The sequence below is a fragment of the Lepidochelys kempii genome, chromosome 4 (assembly GCF_965140265.1).
Source record: "Lepidochelys kempii isolate rLepKem1 chromosome 4, rLepKem1.hap2, whole genome shotgun sequence".
In the NCBI taxonomy this organism is placed as follows: Eukaryota; Metazoa; Chordata; order Testudines; family Cheloniidae; genus Lepidochelys; species Lepidochelys kempii.
The window spans coordinates 117,144,798-117,168,480 of record NC_133259.1 but is presented as its reverse complement, the minus strand read 5'-3'; the positions used below and the strand labels follow the sequence as shown (position 1 = coordinate 117,168,480).

The window sequence follows — 23,683 nt, the reverse complement described above, 5'->3', positions numbered from 1 at the left end:
GACAGGATACTGGGCTAGATGGAGCATTGGTGTTACCCAATATGGACATTCTGATGTTATATAAAACCCACTCCCAGAGTGGCGCTAGAACCGAGGAGTCCTGACAGAGTCTCTCTCTCTGCACAGAGTTAGTTACAAAGTAAGAATCCACATGAACATTTTAACCTAACCAGTATCCCTTAATGACAGGTTTCAGAGAAGCAGCCGTGTTAGTCTGTATCCACAAAAAGAACAGGAGGACTTGTGGCACTTTAGAGACTAACAAATTTATTAGAGCATAAGCTTTCGTGAGCTACAGGAATGCATCCGATGAAGTGAGCTCTAGCTCACAAAAGCTTATGCTCAAATAAATGTGTTAGACTCTAAGGTGCCTCTGAAGCACCTCCTCCTGTTCTTTTTGCAGTATCCCTTAAGTGTCTTGTCACAAGATGTCAGCACATGTTGCTATTAGAACTGAGCGGTTCTAATATTTATTTAATTTGCTTTCTTTTATAAAGGCATTAGATACAGGGCTCCTGTCAGCTCATTGCTAAGTTGTCTGCCAATAAACTTACAGTTTTAAAGTGCCTAAGTAGCCACAGGAACCACAGTTAAAGTTGCCCCCCAATCTGAAAGGACGCCCCTGACCACAGGCAGCCCTGGATGAGGCCGAGCACGGGGAAGGGGGCAAGGCAGTGGCTTCGGCCAGGGCAGCAGGGGGCCCAGGCCCTGCCCCAGAGAGCCCTGCAGCGCCTGAACCCACCAGCGCTGGAAGACCTGGCGCGCGCAAGGCTGGCCTGGAATGTTCACTATCTCCCCGCCCCCCCCCCATTGGCCACGCCTAGCCCTCGGACCAGTAGCCTCACCCCCGAGCAAAGGCAAGGGAGCCGTCCGCGCCCTTTCAACTGCTTCTCGCTCAAGGTGCTATGAGCCCGGGAGGGGGGAGGCCTCGCCCCCATGGAGAGGCCGGCCCGGCTGATTGGCGCTTGGTCCCGTCACTCTCGGCCCCAGAGGGGTGCCGCTCCCGCTGATTGGGCCGTGGCTCGGCCGTGACCCTGGGCGTTCGGCGGAGAGCGAGCCGCCCGCACTCAGCGCGGAGAAGCCATGGCGGCGGCGGCGGCGGCTCGGTGCGTGCGGCTGCTGTTGAGACCGCGGCGCTACCCGCTGCTGAGCTGCCCGCTGCGGTAAGGGCGGCGCGGGCCCTCCCCTCTCCCCCCCACCCCTAGGGGGCCGCGGAGGCGGCTGGGGCCTTGCAGCGCCTGAGGCCGGCCCCTGCGGCCCGGGCCCGGGGCGGAATGAGCCCTGCGGCCCGGCCCGGTCCGGCCCCGTGAGCGCGCAGACCCTGCGCTGGCTGCGGCCCAGCTCCCTGCAGGCCGACACCGCCCCTTCCCCAAACTGCCGCTGGGCCTCGCCTGTGGCGGCGGGTAGGAGGGTGACCCGCTGGCCCACCTTCGTGCCGCGGGCGGCTTCCCCGGTCCCGCTCGGGGAGCCCACCGCCTGTTGGCCGGCCTCCATGCCCGGGTCTCCGCCGAGCTCACCCGGGTTAGCCAAGCTTAGCTGCTGTCCGGGGCCTGTGTTTTATAGTCAAGGCCCTAGGGAAGCCCCGCCCACCGCAGGGTCTCTGCCCTCTGTCACCACCTGCCCCTCGCCGGGGCTCTTACCATGCCCGAGGAGGCTCCAGAGTGCCCCAGCTGGGGCATGAACGTGGGTGACTGTCTCTCCTGGCCCAAGTGGGGGAGTCAAGATTCCTGCACCTTGCCCCGCACACCCACCCTGGAGAGCAGCAGAAAAAGGGGCAAAGGCAGGGCCCTACAGAGATTGGGAGTCACTCATTGACTCAAGGGGAGACAAGGTTGGCAGTTTGCTTCAGGGGATGGAGTTGTGCAGCTCTGTGTGGCATTTCTCCTTGCCATCAAGAGAAAAATGTCCTTGCTGTGTCTCATCCTTCTCCCCCCCCCCCCCCCCGCAGAGCAGGAGAGAGGGTTCAAGCTTGACCTGCTTGTTGTGAGGGAGGCAGCCCATGTGAGGGAATCAGTGGCTCACTGATGAGAAGCAACACACAGGGAGCTGCACAAAACTCTGTAGCTCTGGTGGCTGCACTTTTCATTCGCACCATAGAGGCTGCAAGATTGTGTGTAATAAGATGCCTGATCTCCAACTCAGCGGCATTTTAAATGCTGCAATAGAAATCCTAGCCGTTGCCAAATTTTATGTGCGTTGTGTAACAGCAGGGAGAAATCCCCTGTGAAAGCAAATTAACAGTAGCCAAAATTCAGTCTGCTGCTACACTGTCCTGTCATGTCATTACTGCATGTCATGTTTCATAGCTCATGCAGTTTGGATGCATTTCTGTTGAAGGATTTAATGATCAGGTAGACAAGGCAAGTGGGTGGGAGCTAGTAGTTACTGTCATTCAGCAATAGGTGTCTTGGATAAAGGTGCTTTATTTCTTAAGAGATCACAGGTTGGAGTGAAGAGACTCTTGGGCAACTTTCAAACTCATTCAAGTTAATCAGCTGAAGCCATATTTATTAAGGCAGCTAAATAAATATGGCAGTGCCTACCTGTGTGTAGGCTTATAGGTTTTAAGTTGTTGATTTTGATGCATAGTAAGAGGGAGGTGTTCTAAGCATATGGTACTTTGTGAAGAAAGGCCTAGAGTCACTTGTAGGAGCAGAGGCAAAGATACGTGAGGGAAAGAGGATTGTCCTCATTTGCTATCTTATTTCTGAACTTGCCACCCCAACACATGCGCCTCTCGTTCATGGAAAAATGGGCACAAAATCATCCTAAAGCAGCGATTCTCAAACTGGGGGGTGGGGGCCAGTGGCACATAAAATGTATTCAAGGGGGAGGGGCATGACAAGCTTTTAGGACCAAAAAAACTTACTATGCACATTTTACCCACAGCAATGAATAGCTAGCAAAGCTCAGATGGCACTGTGCATTTTGATGGATTTCTGTTAAGCTTGCATAGCATTATGCCAAGTTGTTAATCCATTTGCTACGACATGGTGTGCAGCGTCGACCACAATCGCAGTTTTGCTTTTATTACAATGGATTGTTGGCTCATTTGTGCAATTAATGGAATTGCTCTGCTCCAAAAAACAGGCATACCTATCATGCTAGTAACAGTGTGATGTCTGTAAGCAACATTTTACTTAAATGGCTCTGTTCGAATCAAGTAATGTAAATTTTCAGTATAAATGCCTTACTGTTTTTAATATTTAGTGAGAGTTGCATGTTGATTTCTTTTTATCGGTATATGTACTTGTATGGTGGGGTGGGAGGGTGTAAACTGCTATAGACACAAAGAAGGGGAGCACGGTTAAATAAGTTTGATAACTACTGTCCTAAAGAATAGATATTTTAAATTAAATGAATCACTAAGAAATGTCAGATACATATGATTACGCAAACACCTCATTTTTACTTCATGTTTTAACCCATTTCTGCTGATGCCAAAGAATCAGTTGTGTAATAATTAGAATTCTTCTGCTGATTCTGAGTTACTCACAATACTTGAATTTTTGGATTAGCTATTTACAAATGAGGTGGCAGTTGTTTTCTGGATTTTTCACCAGCAGGTAGTTATTCCAGTTCCTTTGTTTTAGAGGAGGTTTAGTGACTGAAGCGTTGAAAATGATTGCATCATGAGACTTCAGCCTTAAATGTAAATTAATCAGGACATTAGGTAACTAAATTGTTGTGGATTTGTTTCCTAATTATATACCCAATGAAAAGGAAGTGGCCTTCATTTTTTCCTCAACCATCTTTCCCTAGTAAACTTAAGAAATCTTTATTTGAAATAATTAAAATGTGCTTGCCTGTATTGCCTGCTAGTGGTGGCTGTCTTGTTGAAGAATGACACCTGCAACTGTACAGGAGCACCTGAATCCAGCTAATCAATAAGAGTTCCATCATGCTTGAACACTAGAGAACAATAAATTGGTGTGACTAAAGACTCGAGGCTTCAGCACACCTTTCAGGACAGATTTGATTCTAACCGGTGTTCCTAAATGTGTTGTCAGATAAGTTTTTATTGAAAACATGTCAGGCCTCATAATTGCAGAAAATTTGGGGCAAAAAAGCTAGTGAGCAGTCACCTCTCTTTAAACGGGGAAGGCAAATACTACCTCCATTATGGCAAGGGTGTAACTTCAAGCTTTCTGTGCATGCTTCCAAGATATTTTCCCCCAAGATAGTTTAAATAGGAGCCGGGGTGCAGGTAGATGGAACAGTGATTAGACCAACTTGTAGGGTTTTTCTAATTTTGGGCTGTCAAGACTGCAGAGATTATTGTGGACACCATTCCATATCACATTGGATACTGAGTTACAGTTAGCAAGGAACTATAGAGTAAGGCCACGGTCTTGCAAATCTTATGCACTGTGGGACAACTCACAGTTAAGCATGTGCACATGGGTTGCAGGACTGTAGCCTTCATTTCTTTACAAATCATTTTTCTGGCTTTAGGATGGAGGTTTCTTTTGTATGAGATCAAGGCAAATCAGGTATTCAGTATGTTCAAAACCCGCTAATCTTTCCTAGGATGAGCAGCTGACTAATGCTCTGACTGTGTTTGCTTTAGGACTTCTCCACGGTTGCTTTGCATAGCAACACAACAGAAAAGCACTGGACAGAACTTGGAAGATTACCAGAGCCAGAATGAACCGAAGGCTGAAGCAAGCTCTGCTGAGAAGATATTCATTGAAGAAAAAGCCAAATTGGAAGAGCAACTAAAAGAAATGACTGTAAGGGTCTTTTGGTCAGCCAGCATGCACACATTCTAGGAAAAGTGTGACGTTCCAGGTGCACTGTACACAAGCTGGATAAGACTATGTAGCAGTTATTTCATGAATTAAATATTATAGATTTGAATAATCCTAAGTGGACGCTTCCTTTTAAGTTTAGTTCATTAGTAGTACATAATTGTTTTGCTGTGAACAGACTGCTAATATGCTCTCTGGCCTTGGTTTTCAATCTAGAAAAATGTGGGTGATAATACTCATCACTGAGGCCTGGGAACATAAGCTTCATGTTTACTCACATATTTTCTCCTTAGCCTCTCTTTCTCTTCTAGTAATCCTGGAAGAGTTAGCCTTTTTATCCGGTATAGAACTAAATCTGAGTTTAGTGGTTATATTGATAACAATAGCAGTGGCATGAGCAAGGCATAACATATGAATACGCTCTGCAGAATTCCCCAAATTCTGCCAACCCACTTTTTCCCCAGCCTGCAAAGGCAAAACCTACTGTTTTGCTTCTTGGCATCTCTCTCTAGCAGGCACTTCCAGTGGTGCCAAACTGCATAATGTCTTTGACCCAACTGAGACCAAATTAATTTGTGCTTATAAGTCCTAAGACCTGAAGCCCTTTCCTTTATTTTCAGCCTTCTGGGCCTGCGTGCTCATTCTTTCTTCCTGGAAGTGCGCTCAAAGGCTTATCTTTCTCACCAACAGAAGTTGGTTCAATAAAAGATATTACCTCACCCACCTTGTCTCTCCCTTAGTTAAGAACCATGAGCAGACAGGTTTTGGAAGGTAAGGCTGAGCAAACTTGTGGCCCCTGCAATCTGAAGATGTTGGCTACTATGATGAAAGAACTAGTATATGGTGACTCCGGCATGTGATAAATTTGCATTCATGGGCTAAATTGTGGTGTTCCTTCCTCAGCTGGTAGAGAGCAGAGGTGCCAGGAAGGAGAGGTACAGAAGTGTCCTATTCCCTTGTAGTGTGGGGTTCAGAATGTTTAATGGGTGAGCATAGGAGGTCTGGGAGGATGTGGGGACAGTTCAGCAACCAGTAGCTAAGTAAGACTATTTTGCTCTGCTGATAACAAATGGATTGACGCAAAAATAAAAAGACAACACCATGCCATGGTTGTGGCATAATGAGTCAGTGCAGAGGTATCCCATGTGATGTACTAAGTCTGGTCTAGAATGTACAAGGGATTAGGAGAGGCAAACTTTTTGACATTCCAGTACTTCACAGCTCTAGTTAAGAATAAAAAAAACACCCCACATTGAGGCCCAGATCCACAAAGGTATTTAGGTTCCTAACTTCCATTGATTTTGACGGACGTTAGGAGCCTAAATACCTTGTTGGATCTGGGCCGGAGAGCCTGGAAGCACATCTTTTCCTCCTATGCCATCCCCTTGTATCTCCTCCTTACCCCAAGTCACCTAAAAAAAACAAAATAAAAACCACTTGTGGGCAAGAGGGTGAACACAGAAGTACTGATTCTCTCTCTCCCTTGTTTTTCCACCTTCAAAATGAGGCTAATACATGCCTACATCACAAGGACATGAGGATTAGTCTTTGTACACTCATTTGAAGTGCTAGGTACAAATATTGTTTAGAATTTAGATGCAACTTTTAATAACATAATAAACCACAGAGTCTAGCTTGTTAAACTGCTGCTTTGTAATGAAATTAATAGAACAAGAGCTTTGGTTTGAATTATTGGCATGCAATATACGGGCTGTAATGGGATCTTTTCTGCAATATGCTTTATCTTCTTCCTCAGGACAAGTACAAGCGAGCCCTGGCAGATACAGAAAACTTAAGGCAAAGAAGCCAGAAATTGGTAGAAGAGGCAAAGTTGTATGGTGGGTGGAGACTTTACTTGTGTGCACATGTTGTATTGTAAGGTGATGAAACACTAACTTGAAAAACGAAGCTTGCAAGTTCAGAGCAGACACTGCCACTCACCCACAACTCCCACCATTTGGAACTCCCAGATATATTGGCATGTCCTTGTTATAACGTGTTGCTGAGAGCCTGAAATGTTACTGTCCTGATTTAAATTTAAAGTGATTTGAGATGCTTCAGTGTCATTACGATTTCAGTGGAGGGGTGTAAAACTGTGTGAGTTTTAGAAGCATTAGATTTAGATGTACCTTGATACCTCAAAAAACTCTGGATTGCTTGGTGTCTGCAAAATTTTCCAGAAACTTGTAAGTAAATATGAGCCATAATGGCCCTTGTACACTGACATGATGTATAATCTTCTTGAGTGGATCATCATTTGTTCGATTTATTACATGTGGCAATATTATACCAGTTTCACAAGGAAAGTATTTATTATACTGCATTGACGTGTTACTGCTTTTACTAGGAAAGTTTTTTAGCTGTTTAATACCTAGGGGCAACATAGTCCACATTTGAATTTAACTGCTTGTGAGCTTTCATTGTAGAAAGTGAGGGAGCCAAACCCAATCCATATAGGCTGGTGAAGTCTCACGGCAAATTGTAGCCTGAATTCTCTTCCTTTTCCCAGATCTGCTCTTCCCTCCCCCCCCATTCAACCTTAAATTTGAGTGCAAGAGATCTGAAACCAGAAGTATTCAACTACTTGCTTTCTTAATACTTTTTTGAAAGCCTTTTGAAATTTAAATAGATTTTTGTCGTAAGTCTGAATGCCAAAACGCATGAATGCTTAACGTTAACTTAAGTAAAAGCTAGATTTTTCAGAGGGCTGAGCACATGCCACTACCACCAACTTCAAGGAAATGCTAATTATGCTCAAGTGTCATGTTTGACAGTCTGACTAAAGCATATTTTAATAGCTCTTTTTATTCTCTGAAAACAAATGTGCAAAATAGAAATGGTATTGTTTTGGAAATATTGCAGGAGCAAAAGATAGCACTCTGGCCCAGATCCACAAAGGGTCTTAGGCCTGGTCTACACTTAAAGCTTATAGTGACATAATTATGTTGGTCGGGGTATGGAAAAAACTGTTGTTTCTTGCCAGAACTGTGGCAGTACCCACCTAACTCCATACATACTGGCTATGGGATGCTTACCTTATAACCTTTAGCACAGTGGTTAGGGAACTCACCTTGGATGTGGTAGACCCTGGTTATTTTCCCCCTCTGCCTGAAGAGGAGAGAGGATTTGAACAGGCATTTCCCACTTCTCAGGAGAGTACCTAACCACTGGACTGTAGTGGGAGTCTTACTTTATCTGGCCACTGCAAATACACAAAATCGACTGGCTTCAAGATGAGAGATTGAGACCCCTACGTCAGAATATCCCATAGTCCTGTAACCAGGGCATTGACTTGTGAGGTAGGAAACCCATGTTCAAATCTCTTGCCCTCAGGCAGAGTTGAACTGAGATCTCCTGCTTACCAGGTAAATGCTTTATCCACTGAGCTAAAGGTCCCTCTGCCACCAGTACCTGCCCCCAACAATTTTGTGTTGAGTAAGGCAGGCTTAGCACATGCCCACCAGATTGGGCCCCATGGGCAAGATAGCCATTGCCCTACCTATCTTCACCTGGATTGAAGATTGCATTAGGGCTTAGGCATGAGGTAAGCATCTGGGCTGTTGCCTGAGGCAGCAGGGTGCGGACCCAGAGGTAGAAACTTAGGCATTTTGGAGACACTTACAGAGTAAATTTACGTGTTGAGTTTAGACACCTACAGAGTTAGGAGGCAGCCAAGCAGAGGTTTTGTGGATTTCGATGGTACCTAAATCTGGGTTTTAGGCTCCTTTGTGGATCTGGGCTTATATACTATGAATCCATAACCATTTCATCTTCTTTCCTGACCTGCAGTTGATAAAGTGTAGCAATATGAATGGTTACATGTTAACATTAGTTTAACTCCACAGTTAAAGCTTAAAAACAGGATAGCTAATTAACTAAAGATTAAAAAGAAGCAGACTTCAGTTCAACAACATTCTGGACTCTTGTACAATTTTGATGAACATTTGAATACTTTAATTTGAAATTCACTCCTCACAAGCATTCATGCTAGTATGGTGCCTAACACAGTGGGGTTCTGATCCATGATTGGGGCCCCTTGATGCTACAGCAGTACAAAAGACTCAAATAAACCTTGAGTGAAAGCAAAATTTCAGATTGTATGCATGACTGTAAAATTGTCCATTCGCACTTGGCTAATTATTTCATTGAGGGAACAGAAGCTCTATGCTGAGATTTATTCAGATATCACAAAAGCGCAAAGTGCAACTACTTGTAAACTGCAGTCTTACTAGAAGAAGCTTGTCAATTTCAAATCTGAGACCTCCTTGGATATCTTGTAAGCAGCAGAAGGGCAAAGCAAATGAGAGAAATGCAGTCTAGATGAAATTACTGTAAGGGGGGCACACAAGTGGTTGAAAGACTGTACTTGAAAGGTAGTTATCCATGGTTTGCTATCAAACTGGGATGGCATATCCAGTGGGGTCCCACAGGAGTTAGTCCGGGGTCTGGTATTACTCAATAGTTTTCATTAATGACTTGATAATGGAGTGGAGTGTGTGGTTACAAAACTTGTGGATGACACCAAGTTGGGAGGGGTTCCAAGCATTTTAGAGGACAGGATTAGAATTCAAAGTGACACTGACAAATTGGAGAATTGGTCTGAGTTTAATAAAATAAATTTCAATAAAGATAAGTGCAAAGTACTACACTTAGGAAAGAAAAATCAAACGCACAACTACAAAATAGGAAACAACTGGGTAGATGGGAATTATACTGGATCACAAACTGAATATGAGTCAACAATGTGATGCAGTCGTGAAAGGCTAATATTCTGGGATGTATTAACAGGAGTGTTGTATGTAAAACGCGGGAGATAGTTGTCCCACTCTACTTTGCACTGGTGAAGCCTCAGCTGGAGTATTGTCTCCAATTCTGGGCATCACACTTTAGGAAAGATGTGGATAAATTGGAGAGAGTCCCAAGGAGAGCAACAAAAGTGAAAAAAGATTTAGGAAACCGAACCTATGAGGAAAAGTTAAAAAATGTGGGCATGTTTAGTCTTGAGAAAAGAACACTGAGGGCGGACTTGATATCAGTCTCCAAATACGTTAAAGGCTGTTATGAAGAGGATGGTGATAAATTGTTCTCCATATCCACTTCAGATAGGACAAGAATAGCCTTAATTTTCGGCAAGGGAAGATTTAGGTTAGATATAGGAAACATTCTCTAACTCAGAGTAGAGTTAAGCTCCGGAATAAGCTTTCAAGGGAGATTGTGAATGGAGGTTTTTAAGAACCAATTGGACAAACACCTTTAAGGGATTGTCTAGGTTTAGTTGGTCCTGCCTCAGTGCAGGCTGGACTTGATGGCTTCTTGAGGTCCCTTTTAGCCCTACATGTCTATGATTCTATGAAAGTTAACAAGTTTTCACTGTGCTCTGGTCCTTAAACCATTTGTATACTCTGTGGTTTGGCCATTTTATCCCAAAAAATTAATTTGGGGCTTTCAGTGTTTAAGGTAGCTATACTTGAAGTTTTGGTTAGTTGTTAGGTTTAAAATCGTTTGCTTAGCATTTGACAATCCCATATCCATTATCAGTGTCTAAAGACACCCGTATCGAACTATGCAGATATTAAAGTGACTGCATGGCCTTGCTGGTAAAGTCTGCATTGTTTTGCAAAGGTTCTAGGCCTGCATAGAGGAAGGAATCAACTGGACTTGGAATCGACTTGGAAAGTTCCCCTGAGCAGTCAGGGTCCCTATAGAGCTCTTGCATGGATACTGTTAGCTCAGCACCCTACTTCAGTTTTAGCTGATGTACATAACTTTGTCTCTTGTTAGTACCCAAAAAAAGCTTTGGTGAAGGAGGGAATATCTAAATGCATTAAGTGGCAGCCACATAGGCCAGTCTCACCCGGTTCTCTTCAAGAACTTATTCACACCTAATCCTGGTGTCCTGGCTACATCAATTCCCCTGGTTATAAGCTAGGCTTTAGTACTCTCAACTTGATTTTGTCCATAATGCAGCATCTCATTGGCTCACCTTTATGTGAAAGTACATCACTCCTCCTGAAAAATCTCCCCCACTTCCCTTGACCACTTTTCTGGAGATGGCCCTACAGCTGGCAAGATGAAGTTAAGAACTGATCACGATAATAGCTAGCCAGCAAGGAGCTTCTGGGGACACAGCCATTGTGCTGTAGCTCTTGGAGTTATTGCATTAAAAAGTGGGGTGAACTGGAAGAGCTTTATGGGCCTTAGCTAAAAAATCCCCTGTGGAAACTAGCCAGTGGAGTTTTGGGCAGAAGGTGTGGCTTCAGAACCCACCTCTTTAAATGGCACATGGGGGAAAGAGGGAGGAGTTTTGCTGAATGAGATCTTCAACTCTGTTCCGGTTCAGGTCAGTTAGGCTACTGGTTGAGCAAGGGCCTGCTTCCTCTCCCTTTTTTCCCATTCAGTGCTATTAAGAGCAGCTTTAACAGCTCAAGTGAAGATGCAGATGTGGGACAACAATGTGAGAGATTGGACAAAACGGGTGACACCAGAAAAATCCCAGGATGGGAGAGGGGAAAAAAGTAAATTACTTAACTTGAGGGTGGCGATTGTGTTTGTCTCTTGGCTAATTTAATAATAATTGGACTACTTGCTGAGGGAGTCAGATACTTTCCCTACTCCAGAATCAAACAGTCCACTTCTGTATTCTGTATTTTTATATTATTATTATTATTATTATTATTATTGGGTTGGTATCCTCCAGGAACTCAGAAATATAACTCCCTTGATAAGATGTGTTCGAAAAAAAGAGCATAAGTTAAATTGATTTAGCATCAGTTTGAAATCTAGTCATAATTTTAAGTGAGTCAAGTAGTTTTATTTACTACACCTGCCCATTAGTCCACCTGTGACTTTTTGGTTTTATAATTGCATTTTTCTGTTTTAAAAACTCTCTCTCCCACTGCTGTATGACAAAATCTACACAAACAAGGGATGTGGACGCTGCACAAACTGCATAAATGCACAAACTAAAAGGGTGTGTGTGAGGGATAGTAACTTTCCCCCATCTCAGATAATTGTAACAATACTAGGTTTTTTAAATGTAAATTTAACTATATCCCCTTAAGAAGAATTAATCTGATTTTGTTTTTGACTTATGGCTGTCCATCTCGTTATAGGGATTCAGAGCTTCTGCAAGGACTTATTAGAAGTTGCTGACGTTTTGGAAAAAGCAACTGAGAGTGTTCCAAAAGAGGAACTCAAGGATGAAAACCCTCATCTGAAGAACCTGTATGATGGTCTTGTCATGACAGAAGTACAGATTCAAAAAGTATTCAAGAAGCATGGCCTGCTCAAACTGAATCCTGTTGGAGCCAAGTTTGATCCCTATGAACATGAAGCTTTGTTCCATGCTCCCATGGAAGGGAAGGAGCCTGGTTCTATTGCATTAGTATCCAAGGTCGGCTATAAGCTGCATGGGCGTACGTTGAGGCCTGCCTTGGTGGGAGTTGTGAAAGAAGTTTAGTGGCCCAATTCATAAGAATTAAAAATGCCATACAACTATTAGATGGCTGACTAGTTTTCCTCTTCCAATGTGCTTTTTTTCCCATTTCCACAGAGTGTCTAGGAGGCTTAAATTAATCCGTGAAACTGAAGCAAATGCTGAAATTTCATTTCTTAATGGACCGTAAATAATCTGATGGACCTCAGTTTACAATTTTTTGTATTGTATTTTGCACTTAAGAAGCAGAGCTGACGAGCCATAAAATGTTATCCAAAATACAGATGGTTTAATCTGTAATAATCCTGGCTACTGAAGGTATGTTAAGTTGAAAGAAACAAAATATATCTACAGGAAACTGCATGGTAACAGCTTGATCACTGTTTAGAATGAAGAACCCTTTGACTTTGTGTGTCCTATTGTGTTGCATTTCCTAATATCGCAGTAGTGTCTGTGAAGCAATTCATGTAATTAGCTGTCTGCAAATGCCCACACAAGCTTTCACAGAGCAGACACACTTATGAGCTGCTTGCCCACTTGGTGGATTGCTGTTTCTATGACATGTCCATTTCCTGGAATAGGGCCTTTCTTTGAACAGCAAAAGTTTCAACGCCTTTATGATTCCAGATCTGGGTTTGAGGTTGTAAATAAAATACAGGGTGGGGGAGGGGATTGGCTTCATTGCTTTTATTCATATGCTTCAAAATCTCTTCTCAAGGAAACCATTTAATATTTGTATGGCATTGAAATAGCTATAGGAAAAAAAAACCTGTCCAATCTCTGGATTTTTGAAATACAATCACTTTGCTATGCAAATTTTATTTGCAACTATATTAAAGGTCACAATAGTAACCACCAGAAAAGTTAAGTATATAAAAGTGGTTTTGGCATCTGTTACCGTTTTATAATTCATGTAGATGTATAAATACCTGATGAGTTAAAAGTAACTGGATCAAACAATATAAATTAACTCTACTTCATTTACATTCCTTAATAAGACACTTTCCTGTTTGTTGGTTTATATTTTAGCCTTGACTACACTAGCTGGGAAGCAGCATCACCTTATGAACAGAGTAATGGTTATGCTGGGCATTTACTTTAATCCTGTTCCTATGTTAACCTCAGACAGGAGTGGCTAGAGCCAGGCCTACCTCTCTTCCCCCTGTTGTAAAACATCCTCCCTCTACTTCATCACATCCCACCCATTGGACATGGAGGGTGTGATTTTCACATGCACTCAACATGGGCCTAACTGTTGCCACTGGAGTCTTGAGTAAAACCCTCAGTGACTTCAGTGGGAGCAGTTAAGCTAAAGCGGAGCACTCTTAAATTCCACCCCCAAATTTTGGGTTTTGATTTGTGGTAGAGGAGTGTGTTACCTTAAACCTGGGAGTCAGCCATGAGGAATTCTTATCTATAGTTACTGGGTGCCTGTATACGTGTATTCTCTGAACCCACTCTGTGTAGCAGTGGGAGGAGGGAGAGAGTGACTGGTTTTTAAAACTCCTGACACGCCCCTAGTGGATTATGTGACCGCACCATGCCAGCTGATTTGTAATAGCAGAAGGGCTAGTTTGTTCCCTTTAAACTGGTCTCGGTTCAGGCAAAAAAATGTGGATATAACGTAGGACTGCAGCAACTTATTTAGTTTCTAATCTGGCAAATTAGAAAGCAAAACAAACACTTCTTTGATTTTTTTTTTTTAGAGGGAGGGAGTCTTCCATCTCTCTCTCAATATATAGATCTATATATAGTGAAAGATTTTATCACTGTTGTCTTAGCCAACAGCTGCTGATTTCATACTAACTGCTCACTGAATAAATCATCAGGTATTTGTACATTAGCCCATGGTGTCGTCATCCTCAAAGTAACAGCTGTGTTAGTCTGTATTCGCAAAAAGAAAAGGAGTACATATGCTCAAATAAATTGGTTAGTCTCTAAGGTGCCACAAGTACTCCTTTTCTTTTCATCCTCAAAGTTATTCTACAACTTAATAAATAACATTGTGGAGAATACAATGATAGCAAAACCCAAATCTGGCTGCATTAATTTAAACCATGCTGGTGCCATAAGTTTTGTAACACCTGAATAAGAAAGCAATTAGCAAAGTACTTTGTGCTCTGATATACTTTGTATCAATGCATAGCTGTAGCTGTCACCCTACTGGTTTTGTGACTTTTACAGCAGCGGTTGAAGGGGAAAGGGAAGAAAAAGTGGTAGGGCTTTGTTGCACCCACAAAATAGGTTCTGCCCATGTCTGTGAGAAATCTCTCATTTTGCTAACTGTAGGTGATCACAATTAGACTCCTTCAGCACACATGGTCATGACTGTTGCTCCTTTAGGGTTTGAGTGCCTTAGTTGTGTGTCTCTGAGGTCTGAGAGGTGTTTTGATGCTGGTTACAGTCTCTTGCTTTTGTTAAGCAACTGTTTGGACATATCACATTAGCACTAACAAGGGTGATTGCTGCAGTATGGATTGTTTTGGATTAACTGATCTGGACTGAAGAGCACTATATTTGTAACATCAGAATTGTCCTCTGAGATATCAAGGGGGCAGAGTAAAAGTGACACATCTAGAGGCAGCTTTTTACTGCTTTCCACCTGATTACTGAGCAGTGGCTTACTTGGGCAATGTTACTCTAGTTACAAATATAGCAGCTTAATATACAGTTTTTGGTTAAACAAGTTTGCTGTTGAAAGAGCTGAAAATTTCTTCTGTTCAAAAGGGGGAGAGAGCAATTAGTATGACACTAATTGTTTCAGTTGCTTTTCCCACTTGGGAACAGGCTAGACCTTGCTAACAAAAAGAACAAGGTGAACTGATTCATACAGTGTGCATATAGCCCACCTAAAGGGCTCAAAACAGTGAGAGACCTATGCACAAATCCATAAGCAGGAAACTGGATTTGTTTTAATTGAGGCAGTATTGACCACTTTTAGGGGGTCTGTGTCCATTGTCTTTCCCATGTGAGAGAGTGTGCACCAGTGACTGAGTGACCAGCTGTATACCAAGAACCAGAGCATGCAGGAGGGGCTGGAGGAATAGGCTCACCTACAACCTCTTTCCCTTCCTCTCCACAATCTAACATTAAAGAAAAGGGCAGGGGAAAAGAGTAAGATGAGTAGCGGGAAGTACAGCAGGTGAGCTTGAGGAAGGAGACAGGAGAAGCAGCCCACAGTCATCAGACCAGTAGCAGAAAGCTGACAGTGGCTCTTTTTGTGGCACCAGCACTGAGTGCTCAGTCCATGGCATAAGACAGAAAAAGGTACTTCAATAGTGTACTCCTGTATGATTACTGCAGTTTCACACTAGCCCTCTCCTGCGTAAGAGGAGTTATTTGCTAGCTTTAACTTTTTGGAGTGATGCAGTTAAAAGCTACTACAACCTGCTTTTGTTTCTCCAGCTTTTTTCCTCTTCCCCCTCCCACCTGCCTTTCTGTAAAATACAGGCTCCATCACTAACCGTAATGAAAAAGACTTTATTAATGTAAAAACAACTGTTATAGATATACAATGGGAAGAAATCTGTTAAGATGGGTATGGGCACAATGACCCCATTAGTTAGATTTTACATGATCGCAGCACACGCTGTTGTAGGTATAGCACAGCTACACCAGAGCACGCTTCAAATGAATGCATTGTTTGGTTTTATTTAAAAAAAAACCTACTGAACTGAATACACTTAACAGGCAGCTGCTATCTTCCTTCTTTGCAGTATTATGTTACCATAGTTTAAGAGTAATTAGGGTACATGCAAAAGCATCTTGCAAGAACTTTATTAAAAAGAGATTGAGTGGCACACAGTACTGCTACACCAGCCCTACAGAAGAAAAATGGTAAAGTGCTTCAGTTTAACTGAGGCCCAAGCCGTTCCTGCACCCTGATTCATGCAACTCCCCTAGAACCATTCTAGCACCTTGAACAGCTACAGAATACTCAGGAGGGTTTTCCTAATGCCAGCATACTCGTCCAAGTCCTCCAGCAGCAAGAAGTGCTAAAGTCAAAGTTGATTAGTACACGTTTGTAAAGGGAAGGTGAATGTTTCATTGTTACAAAGAAAGCTGGTTGGGTAAGGCCTCAGTGGAACTTGGTTGATCACAGTAGATGTATAGTGTTATGCTAATGTATCCTAGCCCTACCTAAAGTAGAGTGTGTCACGGTGCTTGTAGCACAGGGTCCGTACTCTAAACACAAGCTTGACTGTCACAGTTTAAACTCATTTAAACTCTTAGCAGTACAGCTTATCTGTTCTATTTGAGGCATCCACGGAGTCAAAAATAGCATGTATGTTTAAAAACAGTTCCTCATGAATTAGCAACATGCAAGTTAGGATTAATCCAGCACAAAGGATATATATGTATATACACTGATATGGTTTGGAGAGCTATTATGAAATATTACTCAGTCACCCTCCGTCCCAGAAAAGCAGTACAGTTTCAGTCAGTTACTGGATTAGGATAACTGCATGGCACAAGTAAAGAAAACTCATAACAAAAGGCAGGCTTAGGCTAAGAAATCAATTCCATCTGAAAACACTGAACAGTATCCTCTAGTACAAGTCATCTTTAAATAAAAGGATAGCTGACAATGAGAAGCTCTTTCCAACAGATTAGCATTCAAAGGTAATAAACACTCTTGCATCATTGAATCTGCTTCCAGGATTGAAATAAGTATTGATATCCATGGTTTTCATACATTAAAAATACTTTATTTTACATTCATTCAGATCTTCAATAAGTTATATCTAGCACCAAAGTAACATTTTTGGACGGGCTGAGGAATTCAGAAACTACAAAGTGTAAATGCAGCAGAACTGATTTATGCAATATTTAGCTGAATCTTATGAGTGCCTAGAAGTCTGATTCTTTTAGTTATCCAGCAGATGGGCTTCAGAATATTGCTTCAATTAAACCCACTAAGAGTTGTGCCAGAGCACCTTAGAAGTATAAAAGTGATGTAGATTTAACAACTACTAAATGAAAAAATTATTTATGCAGCTGAGGTTCCAGAATACTGAATGTATGGTGATAGTATGGCACCCAGATAACAGGGTTTACAAACTGAAAAGAAGAACCAACCACCTAATCCAGTACCATGCTTGAAAACAGACAGCTTGAGAACATCTTCCCCCTTTCCATGTAAGTAGAGCATGGAAACTTATCACAATTTGTAGTATCTGAACTTGTGCATGCACAAAAGGATACACATGACATGACAGGTGGAGGTGGTTCTCATAGCTGTTGAGCACATTTCAGTCACTTATACTGCAAACAACAAAAAGTGGGACTGACAGTTTTGTTTTAAGTATTTTACAACAAGCCATTTACAGTTATGACAAAGCATTACACAGCTGGGGACATAGTCCTTGCCTTTCTGAAGAGACTTAAAATACCACAAGCTCAAAAGAAAAAGGCACCATAGATTCCCTTGGAAATGCTGGTTTTTTTACTAATACTCTTTTCTTATTAGGACTCACTTAACACTGTTTTGGTAATGCTGCATACATTGACAATTAAGAACACGCAGAATTCCATGTGTAGAATTCGCTCTGCAGCTTGAAAGAATATTACACAGTTTGGTGATTACTTCTCTGTCCACTGCATGAAATATCAAAACAAGTGTTAAGACATTCTGAATGCACAATTTTTTTCTCCTAGTTGTCTTAATAAATCTTCAAGTCCCAATTTTCAGAGTGCCTGCATTCCAAACGCATCAAGTTATCTTACTGTTAAAGACCTTTCCAAATAGGGAAGCTCAAAGGAAGGGAAGCCAGCAAGAACACAGGAAACAAGGAATTAAACATAAAACCCAGAAAACCCTTACATAGCACATAGTTCCCTGGATTTTGCAAGAATGTCAGCTATAACCTATTCCCCCCCCCCGCCCCCCCAATTTGCTACATTCAGGTAAGGTACTTGTAACAATAAATATTCTGCTTTAGTTCTTCAGATTCCTTCCCTGCTTTAATTAAAAATCTGATACATAGGATCAACGTTTTATTGATCAGATACTTCTTTTGTATACTCGAGTTAGGGAGAGAAACTGGTGCTTGTTGCAAGCACCAAACTCTGACTGTAGACCTTTTAAAAGCAAAAGAACCACCCACACCTTTCCCCCCAAAGCTACCTATGAGGTTGGTATGTCACATTTTAAGTGAAATATCACATGATTTGTACTGAAGTAGACCAAGAAGCAAATTAAGATTTTTTGCTGCCATTTGCAATAAATTTGTCTCAATGTATTTTAAGCAAAATATGTGCAACAGGCAACATGTAATGGTTTGATTTCGTTTCATATTTTTAATGAGCAAGGAACTTTAGCTGCAAGTCTGAAGTAGCTCCCATGTTTTTACAACATCAGGGGTTTGTACCTCAGTATTAGATGAAAATGTACAGACAACTGACCAGATTCAGAAGAACATTACACTTCCCTGGACCAGTTAAGTCCCCTGTGCCCAGAATAGGGGCAGGGAACTTTGTTGCTACTGAATTATCTGTCTACCACAGGAGTTTCCTAAAGGGTCTATGCCAGCACAGATCCTGGAGTAATCTGCCTAAGAAGCAATTCAGTGTGAAAATAAGTCTAAGAATCTGCTCCATGAGGGACGTGACTGGAAGCAACTTATCCACCATATTCCATGTCCTTGTCCCATTCTATTAACTCACCTCCTCTTGCATTTTCTGTATGTGCTCACATCACTCTACCATAATACAGGTCCTTGTTACTGAGTGAAGAGTGCTGGAAGCTAAGCTCTATTCACAAAAATGCTCACTTCAAGTGTTCTGTACTTCAAAGCTCAGGATTTTTGTAAGTTTCATTTGGCTACCAGCACCATGAAGAGAGAGTGATACAAGGCAATCTCCCACCCCAAAACAAGCAAGTGTTGCACTAATAACCCTTTTGTCCAACAGCAGAGAGTATAACAACTAGCCTTGGGCTACTGGATTTGAATAAATCAAAGTAAGAACATATCCATTCCAATAATGTTCCAAAAAAGATGAAATCTGATCCACCTCATCTGCAATGAATATTTAGCGGCAAATCCTTTATCTTAAAGTACTTAACTTTAAGATCACACAAGAAGTTACAGTTTGGTATTTTCCATGATCCAATGTAAGAGTGTCCTTTTGGACAGAGGATTGTAAATATTCATATTTTACAGGAAAAATCCTATCTTTGGGGAGGGAGCGAAAGTAACAGAGTCATTTGGCCCATGATGAGCCATTTATTCACATTGACTCAGCTTTCAAATCAGATAAGTTTCATGAAGCATCCCTAGATATCCAACCACTTTCTGTTAGGAAGTTTAAAATCCTTTTCTTTAGTACCTTGTCCAAATAACTGGGAAGGCGACTTTTTGAGGGAATACCTTGTCTTTTTTGGAGATGGTCTTTAATAATTATAGTTTTCACGGTCACATAACGTGCCGGACTCAGATTTAGAGAGCTACAGAGCACCTTTTCTCTGTCTGATAAGAGTTCAAAGCCAGGCAGATTCTCAATTGCAGCAAATTCCCCATCCTTACCATCTTCCTTTCCTCTCTTGGAACTGGCTATATTTTTATTCTCCTTCCTCTTCTCCCGTTTATGTCTAGCTGCCTCATATTCTGCCGACTCTTCCATTTTGGTGATTCCATTTCGACGGTACCGCTGCAGTTCTCGAATCTTTGCTCGAAGTATCCTCTCCTTGTGCATGTTCTCAAAGAAGTCTTCAAACTCCTTACAAGACATGAATTGATAGAGAGGCCTCAGTTTTAGCCTCAACTCCTTTTCTTCTTTTGTGATCTTCCGTTTTGGAGCTTTTTCCTTGTCCTTTTTATCCTTCCCAAGAAAGGCAGGTACCAGATTATAATCTCGTGCAATGTTTTTCCGCCGTTGCCTCTCCTTAAGTTTTCTTACATACATATCAACATGAGCTCTTTTTAATTCTATTTCCACATCATCATCATCATAGTTCACTGAAAGGCCACTGATGAGAGTCTCAGCATCTTGGTCATACTCAATCTCATAGTCATCTCGAAGTGGCATATACCCCAACTGCTGCTGTTCTGCCACTGATATGTCCAAAGGAGGGAGAGGTGTGGTCAGGCTAGGAGAAAGTGGGCCACCACTGGGACAAGTGTGATCTGTTACTCTGTTAGGGATAGTGTCAGGGATGCAGGCTTTTCCAAGGTTGCCATGGATATACATGCTTACATAGTGTTCCATCACTTCCTGGGGAGTTCGGGATGCTCCAACATGAGCAGCCATATCCTCCTAGGAGGAGAAAGTTAAGGAAATTAGTGATGGCTTGACTTATTAGCTCAGTTCTAAAAATACACCCAATTATTAGGGATAACCTCTCATGTTTTCCCCACACATCAACCTGAAATATGTTCTTCTAGCACTATTTAGGTCAACCACTCTAGTGTGCGTTCACTCTCTCTTCTTCGAGTCCAGTATAAAGTTCACCCCACCTATAATATTCCACCAAGACGTTTCCTCAATCTAGCTAGATTTCTAGAAGGTATACAGATGCCAATAGCACCTCGGTGACTAAGCTCTAAAACAGATGCTACTAATAGTATCCCATGAAGCTGACACTATGAGTATTACCCAGCAAGCTACATCAATTTCTCAGTGAATCCCTAGACACCACCAGGATCTACATGAGCACCCTCTGGAAGTGACATCCTCAGGGCCACTACCAAATATAGGCCTCCCATGTCTCAATATCAAGTGCACCTTGACAGTATTGTAGTGTCCCTGAAATCTAGCAAAAGGTAGAGTAATTCCACTGGTTGAATTTTATGTCAAAATTCTCTGGGGAACAAAAGTTAATACATTTCTTGGCAGAATATAGGAGAGGATCAAACAATCCTATTTATTCAACAGCTTGCTTGGCACACCGTGTAGGAAAAATAAGTGGCAATCATTCAACTCATAAAAGTTGTTTCCGTGACTCAGGTCCTCCCTCCCAACAGAGTTTCATGCCCTCTTCACTCCAACATTTTACAGAAGGGGAACAAGATTACAACTCGAGACATTTAAACAAATGAGAGGCTTAAGTCTAGTACACTAGTCATGCGTGCATGTGGTTGTTCTTAATGCAGCTAAAATGTAGTTAAAACTGATCCCTCCATATCTAATTTTGCTCATTTGGAAGTGGAAGTTCAATATTTGGATCATATCTCCCCTCCCCCACCCCCTTTTTTTTTTTTTTTTTTTTAAAACAGTACACAGGTGAGAAAGACTAGTTCTTGCAGGTCTCTACAAGAGTAGTTTGTTAGGTAACAAAAAGCCACAGCCATCATAATAAGTAGTGTATTTAATAAGTATTTAATAAGCTTAGGTTTTTATTAAGCAGTAAGAATTTCAAAAAGAAAAAAAAAAGACTTGCCCTCATATTTATGAAAAAAAAATGGGATGCGGAGTAGGGCACTAAACAGTACGAGCTTGGAAGAGTTGAGGTATCTTGCTGTCTTTCTGAAGAAAAGTCTTTTTCAGACAATCATCACTATAAATGGTGATTGAGTCAGCTTCCTATGTTGTAGTAAAACAAAGAAAATTTTGTTAGTGTAGATTAAAAAGGATGTGTGTGTGTGACCTGACAGTTGTGACATACTGGAGTGAAAAACTCACACAATGAAGACAGGTGTGATGAGAATAGGGAACAAAAGAGTAAACAGAGTCAAATCTGCAATGAAACAGGGATGGGAGGTTGTGTAAAAAGGGAAATCTTTGCTGTTCCTGTTTAGATGACAGATTCTGTTGTAAGTCTTTGGGGAAGCACTTCCTTTACTAGAATCCCCAATGCACATACTAAATTATTATGCAATCTGTGGGGTTCTTTGGTTTTTCCTCTTCATACACACACACAAAAAGCTAAGGACTATGAAACAGGTACAGAAAAAAAAAAGAGCAGACTGTCAGACATAAAACTTGATTGATCCTTTCTGAAAGCCATGTTGCTGACGGCTCAATGTTAGATTAAAAACAAAAACAAAGCCCCATGGTTTCACAAAAAAGCTTTTATTAAAAAAGTATTCTTAATTTAGCTATTTAATAGAGCCTTTGACTTTAGACACTCAACTGCAGTGTTTGTATCTCAAATACTGTACACAATGTCACAAGGCACAAGAATATTTCAAAAATGATGTTATTCATACCCTGTATACTATCCTAAAATAAACAATGTTTGTGTCAACATGATTAACAATTAATGCTAACTTTGAAAGTGTCATAACATTTCAATGTTATATTCTTGAGAAAAAGGAAGAAGTTGACACCTCCATTTATTGTTTTGGCTTCTGCAGATTCAGTAAGACAGCTCAGCATCACTTTGTTCAGGTTTTCTTCACAGCTGTAATAACCAGAAATTGAACATTCCTCACCAGACACTCCCTTAAGTAGAAACCTTAACTTAAGGTTAACTTAACCAAGACTGTGTTTCGTGACCAGAAAGTTGCTGTATGGGCCATCACTAGCCAGAGACTCAATTTAACACCAATGCATGAGACCCAGAAAGCGACTGGCTATATACACCACACACAGAAGCGAAGCTTGTCTAGCAGCAGCATAAACAGTACCAGCAAGTCTGATAGCGTGGGAAATGTTGAGGTTTTAGTGATCGCAGGTATAATGAGCAACAACAGAACAGAGTCCGAATTTTAAAGACTTGTGAATTTTACCCAGACCATGGAGCGTGGCTAAGCGGAAGGGAGCAGTTGGGGGGGCTGGCTGGCTGTCAGCACCTGGATGCCGTACAGCCGACACACGCCGTACAGGAGGTGAATGGGCAAAAGGCGGGGGGGGGGCACGGCTGGATCAGCCCCCTGGGGAGCAGTAGGTCCGCAATGCGGAGCGGGGGACGATAGAAACGGCATATCACAGCCAGAGGAGCCCCACTGAGGAGGGTCCCAGGCCCAGACGCATGGTTAACCCCCCTGACACACCGACCGGCTCCCTGACAAGCCCACGGTCTGACAGGCCAGCCGGGGAGAGGGGCTCTGAGCTCCACGGCCTCCTGCGCTGCCCGGCAGCCGCTCGCTTACCCAGTTGCCGAAGCCGAACTGCTCGATCGCGTCCAGCAGCAGCTGCTCCTCCCGGCTGCTCCAGCCGCCCTCGGCCTCGGCCCCCCAGAGGGTGAAGCGGCCGCCGTCCACCAGCTGGTAGCCGTGCCATCGGCGGTGCGGCCCGATCTCGGCGCCTGCCGAAAAGCAGTCTGGGCAGAGCTCGATGTCGGCACACTCGGTGCAACGGAAACGGAGCGAGCTCACCTCAGCTAGACAGTACACGCAGTACTTCTTCCCCAGTTCCGCCATCTTACCCCGCCCGCCGCGCCGCACTGCGCACGCGCGGCACCGCCCACACCCAGGGACGACCAATGGCAGCGCGCCCAAGGGGCGGGGATCCGTAGTGGGAACCCAATAGAGCCAAACAATCTGACACGCCCCTCGCAATTGAACCAATAGGATGAGGGCGATGAGGCGTGGCGAAAACCCAACGACCAATAGAA

At 42.6% G+C, this 23,683-nt stretch overlaps 2 protein-coding genes across 2 annotated transcripts; one reads left to right on the top strand and one right to left on the bottom strand.

Moving 5' to 3' along the window:
- Nucleotides 1–991: 991 nt before the first annotated feature.
- Nucleotides 992–13,170, top strand: GRPEL1 (GrpE like 1, mitochondrial). Its single transcript, XM_073342592.1, has 4 exons — nt 992–1,163; nt 4,571–4,733; nt 6,508–6,589; nt 11,864–13,170. Exons 1-4 carry the CDS (start codon nt 1,084–1,086, stop codon nt 12,208–12,210), a joined length of 672 nt encoding a protein of 223 aa, XP_073198693.1. The 5' UTR covers nt 992–1,083; the 3' UTR covers nt 12,211–13,170.
- Nucleotides 13,171–13,880: 710 nt separating this feature from the next.
- TADA2B (transcriptional adaptor 2B) lies at nt 13,881–23,542 on the bottom strand. The gene is made up of 2 exons (XM_073342591.1): nt 23,220–23,542; nt 13,881–20,442 (listed from the first exon to the last, which is right to left on the bottom strand). Exons 1-2 carry the CDS (start codon nt 23,487–23,489, stop codon nt 19,450–19,452), a joined length of 1,263 nt encoding a protein of 420 aa, XP_073198692.1. The 5' UTR covers nt 23,490–23,542; the 3' UTR covers nt 13,881–19,449.
- Nucleotides 23,543–23,683: the final 141 nt, after the last annotated feature.

Coding starts and splice junctions, on each gene's coding strand:
- GRPEL1 (XM_073342592.1), top strand. CDS start 1,084: ATGGCGGCGGCGGCGGCGGCTCGGTGCGTGCGGCTGCTGTTGAGACCG. Junction 1,164..4,570: donor CTGCTGAGCTGCCCGCTGCG/GTAAGGGCGGCG, acceptor TGTTTGCTTTAG/GACTTCTCCACGGTTGCTTT. Junction 4,734..6,507: donor AGCAACTAAAAGAAATGACT/GTAAGGGTCTTT, acceptor CTTCTTCCTCAG/GACAAGTACAAGCGAGCCCT.
- TADA2B (XM_073342591.1), bottom strand. CDS start 23,489: ATGGCGGAACTGGGGAAGAAGTACTGCGTGTACTGTCTAGCTGAGGTG. Junction 20,443..23,219: donor AGTTCGGCTTCGGCAACTGG/GTAAGCGAGCGG, acceptor TTCTCCTCCTAG/GAGGATATGGCTGCTCATGT.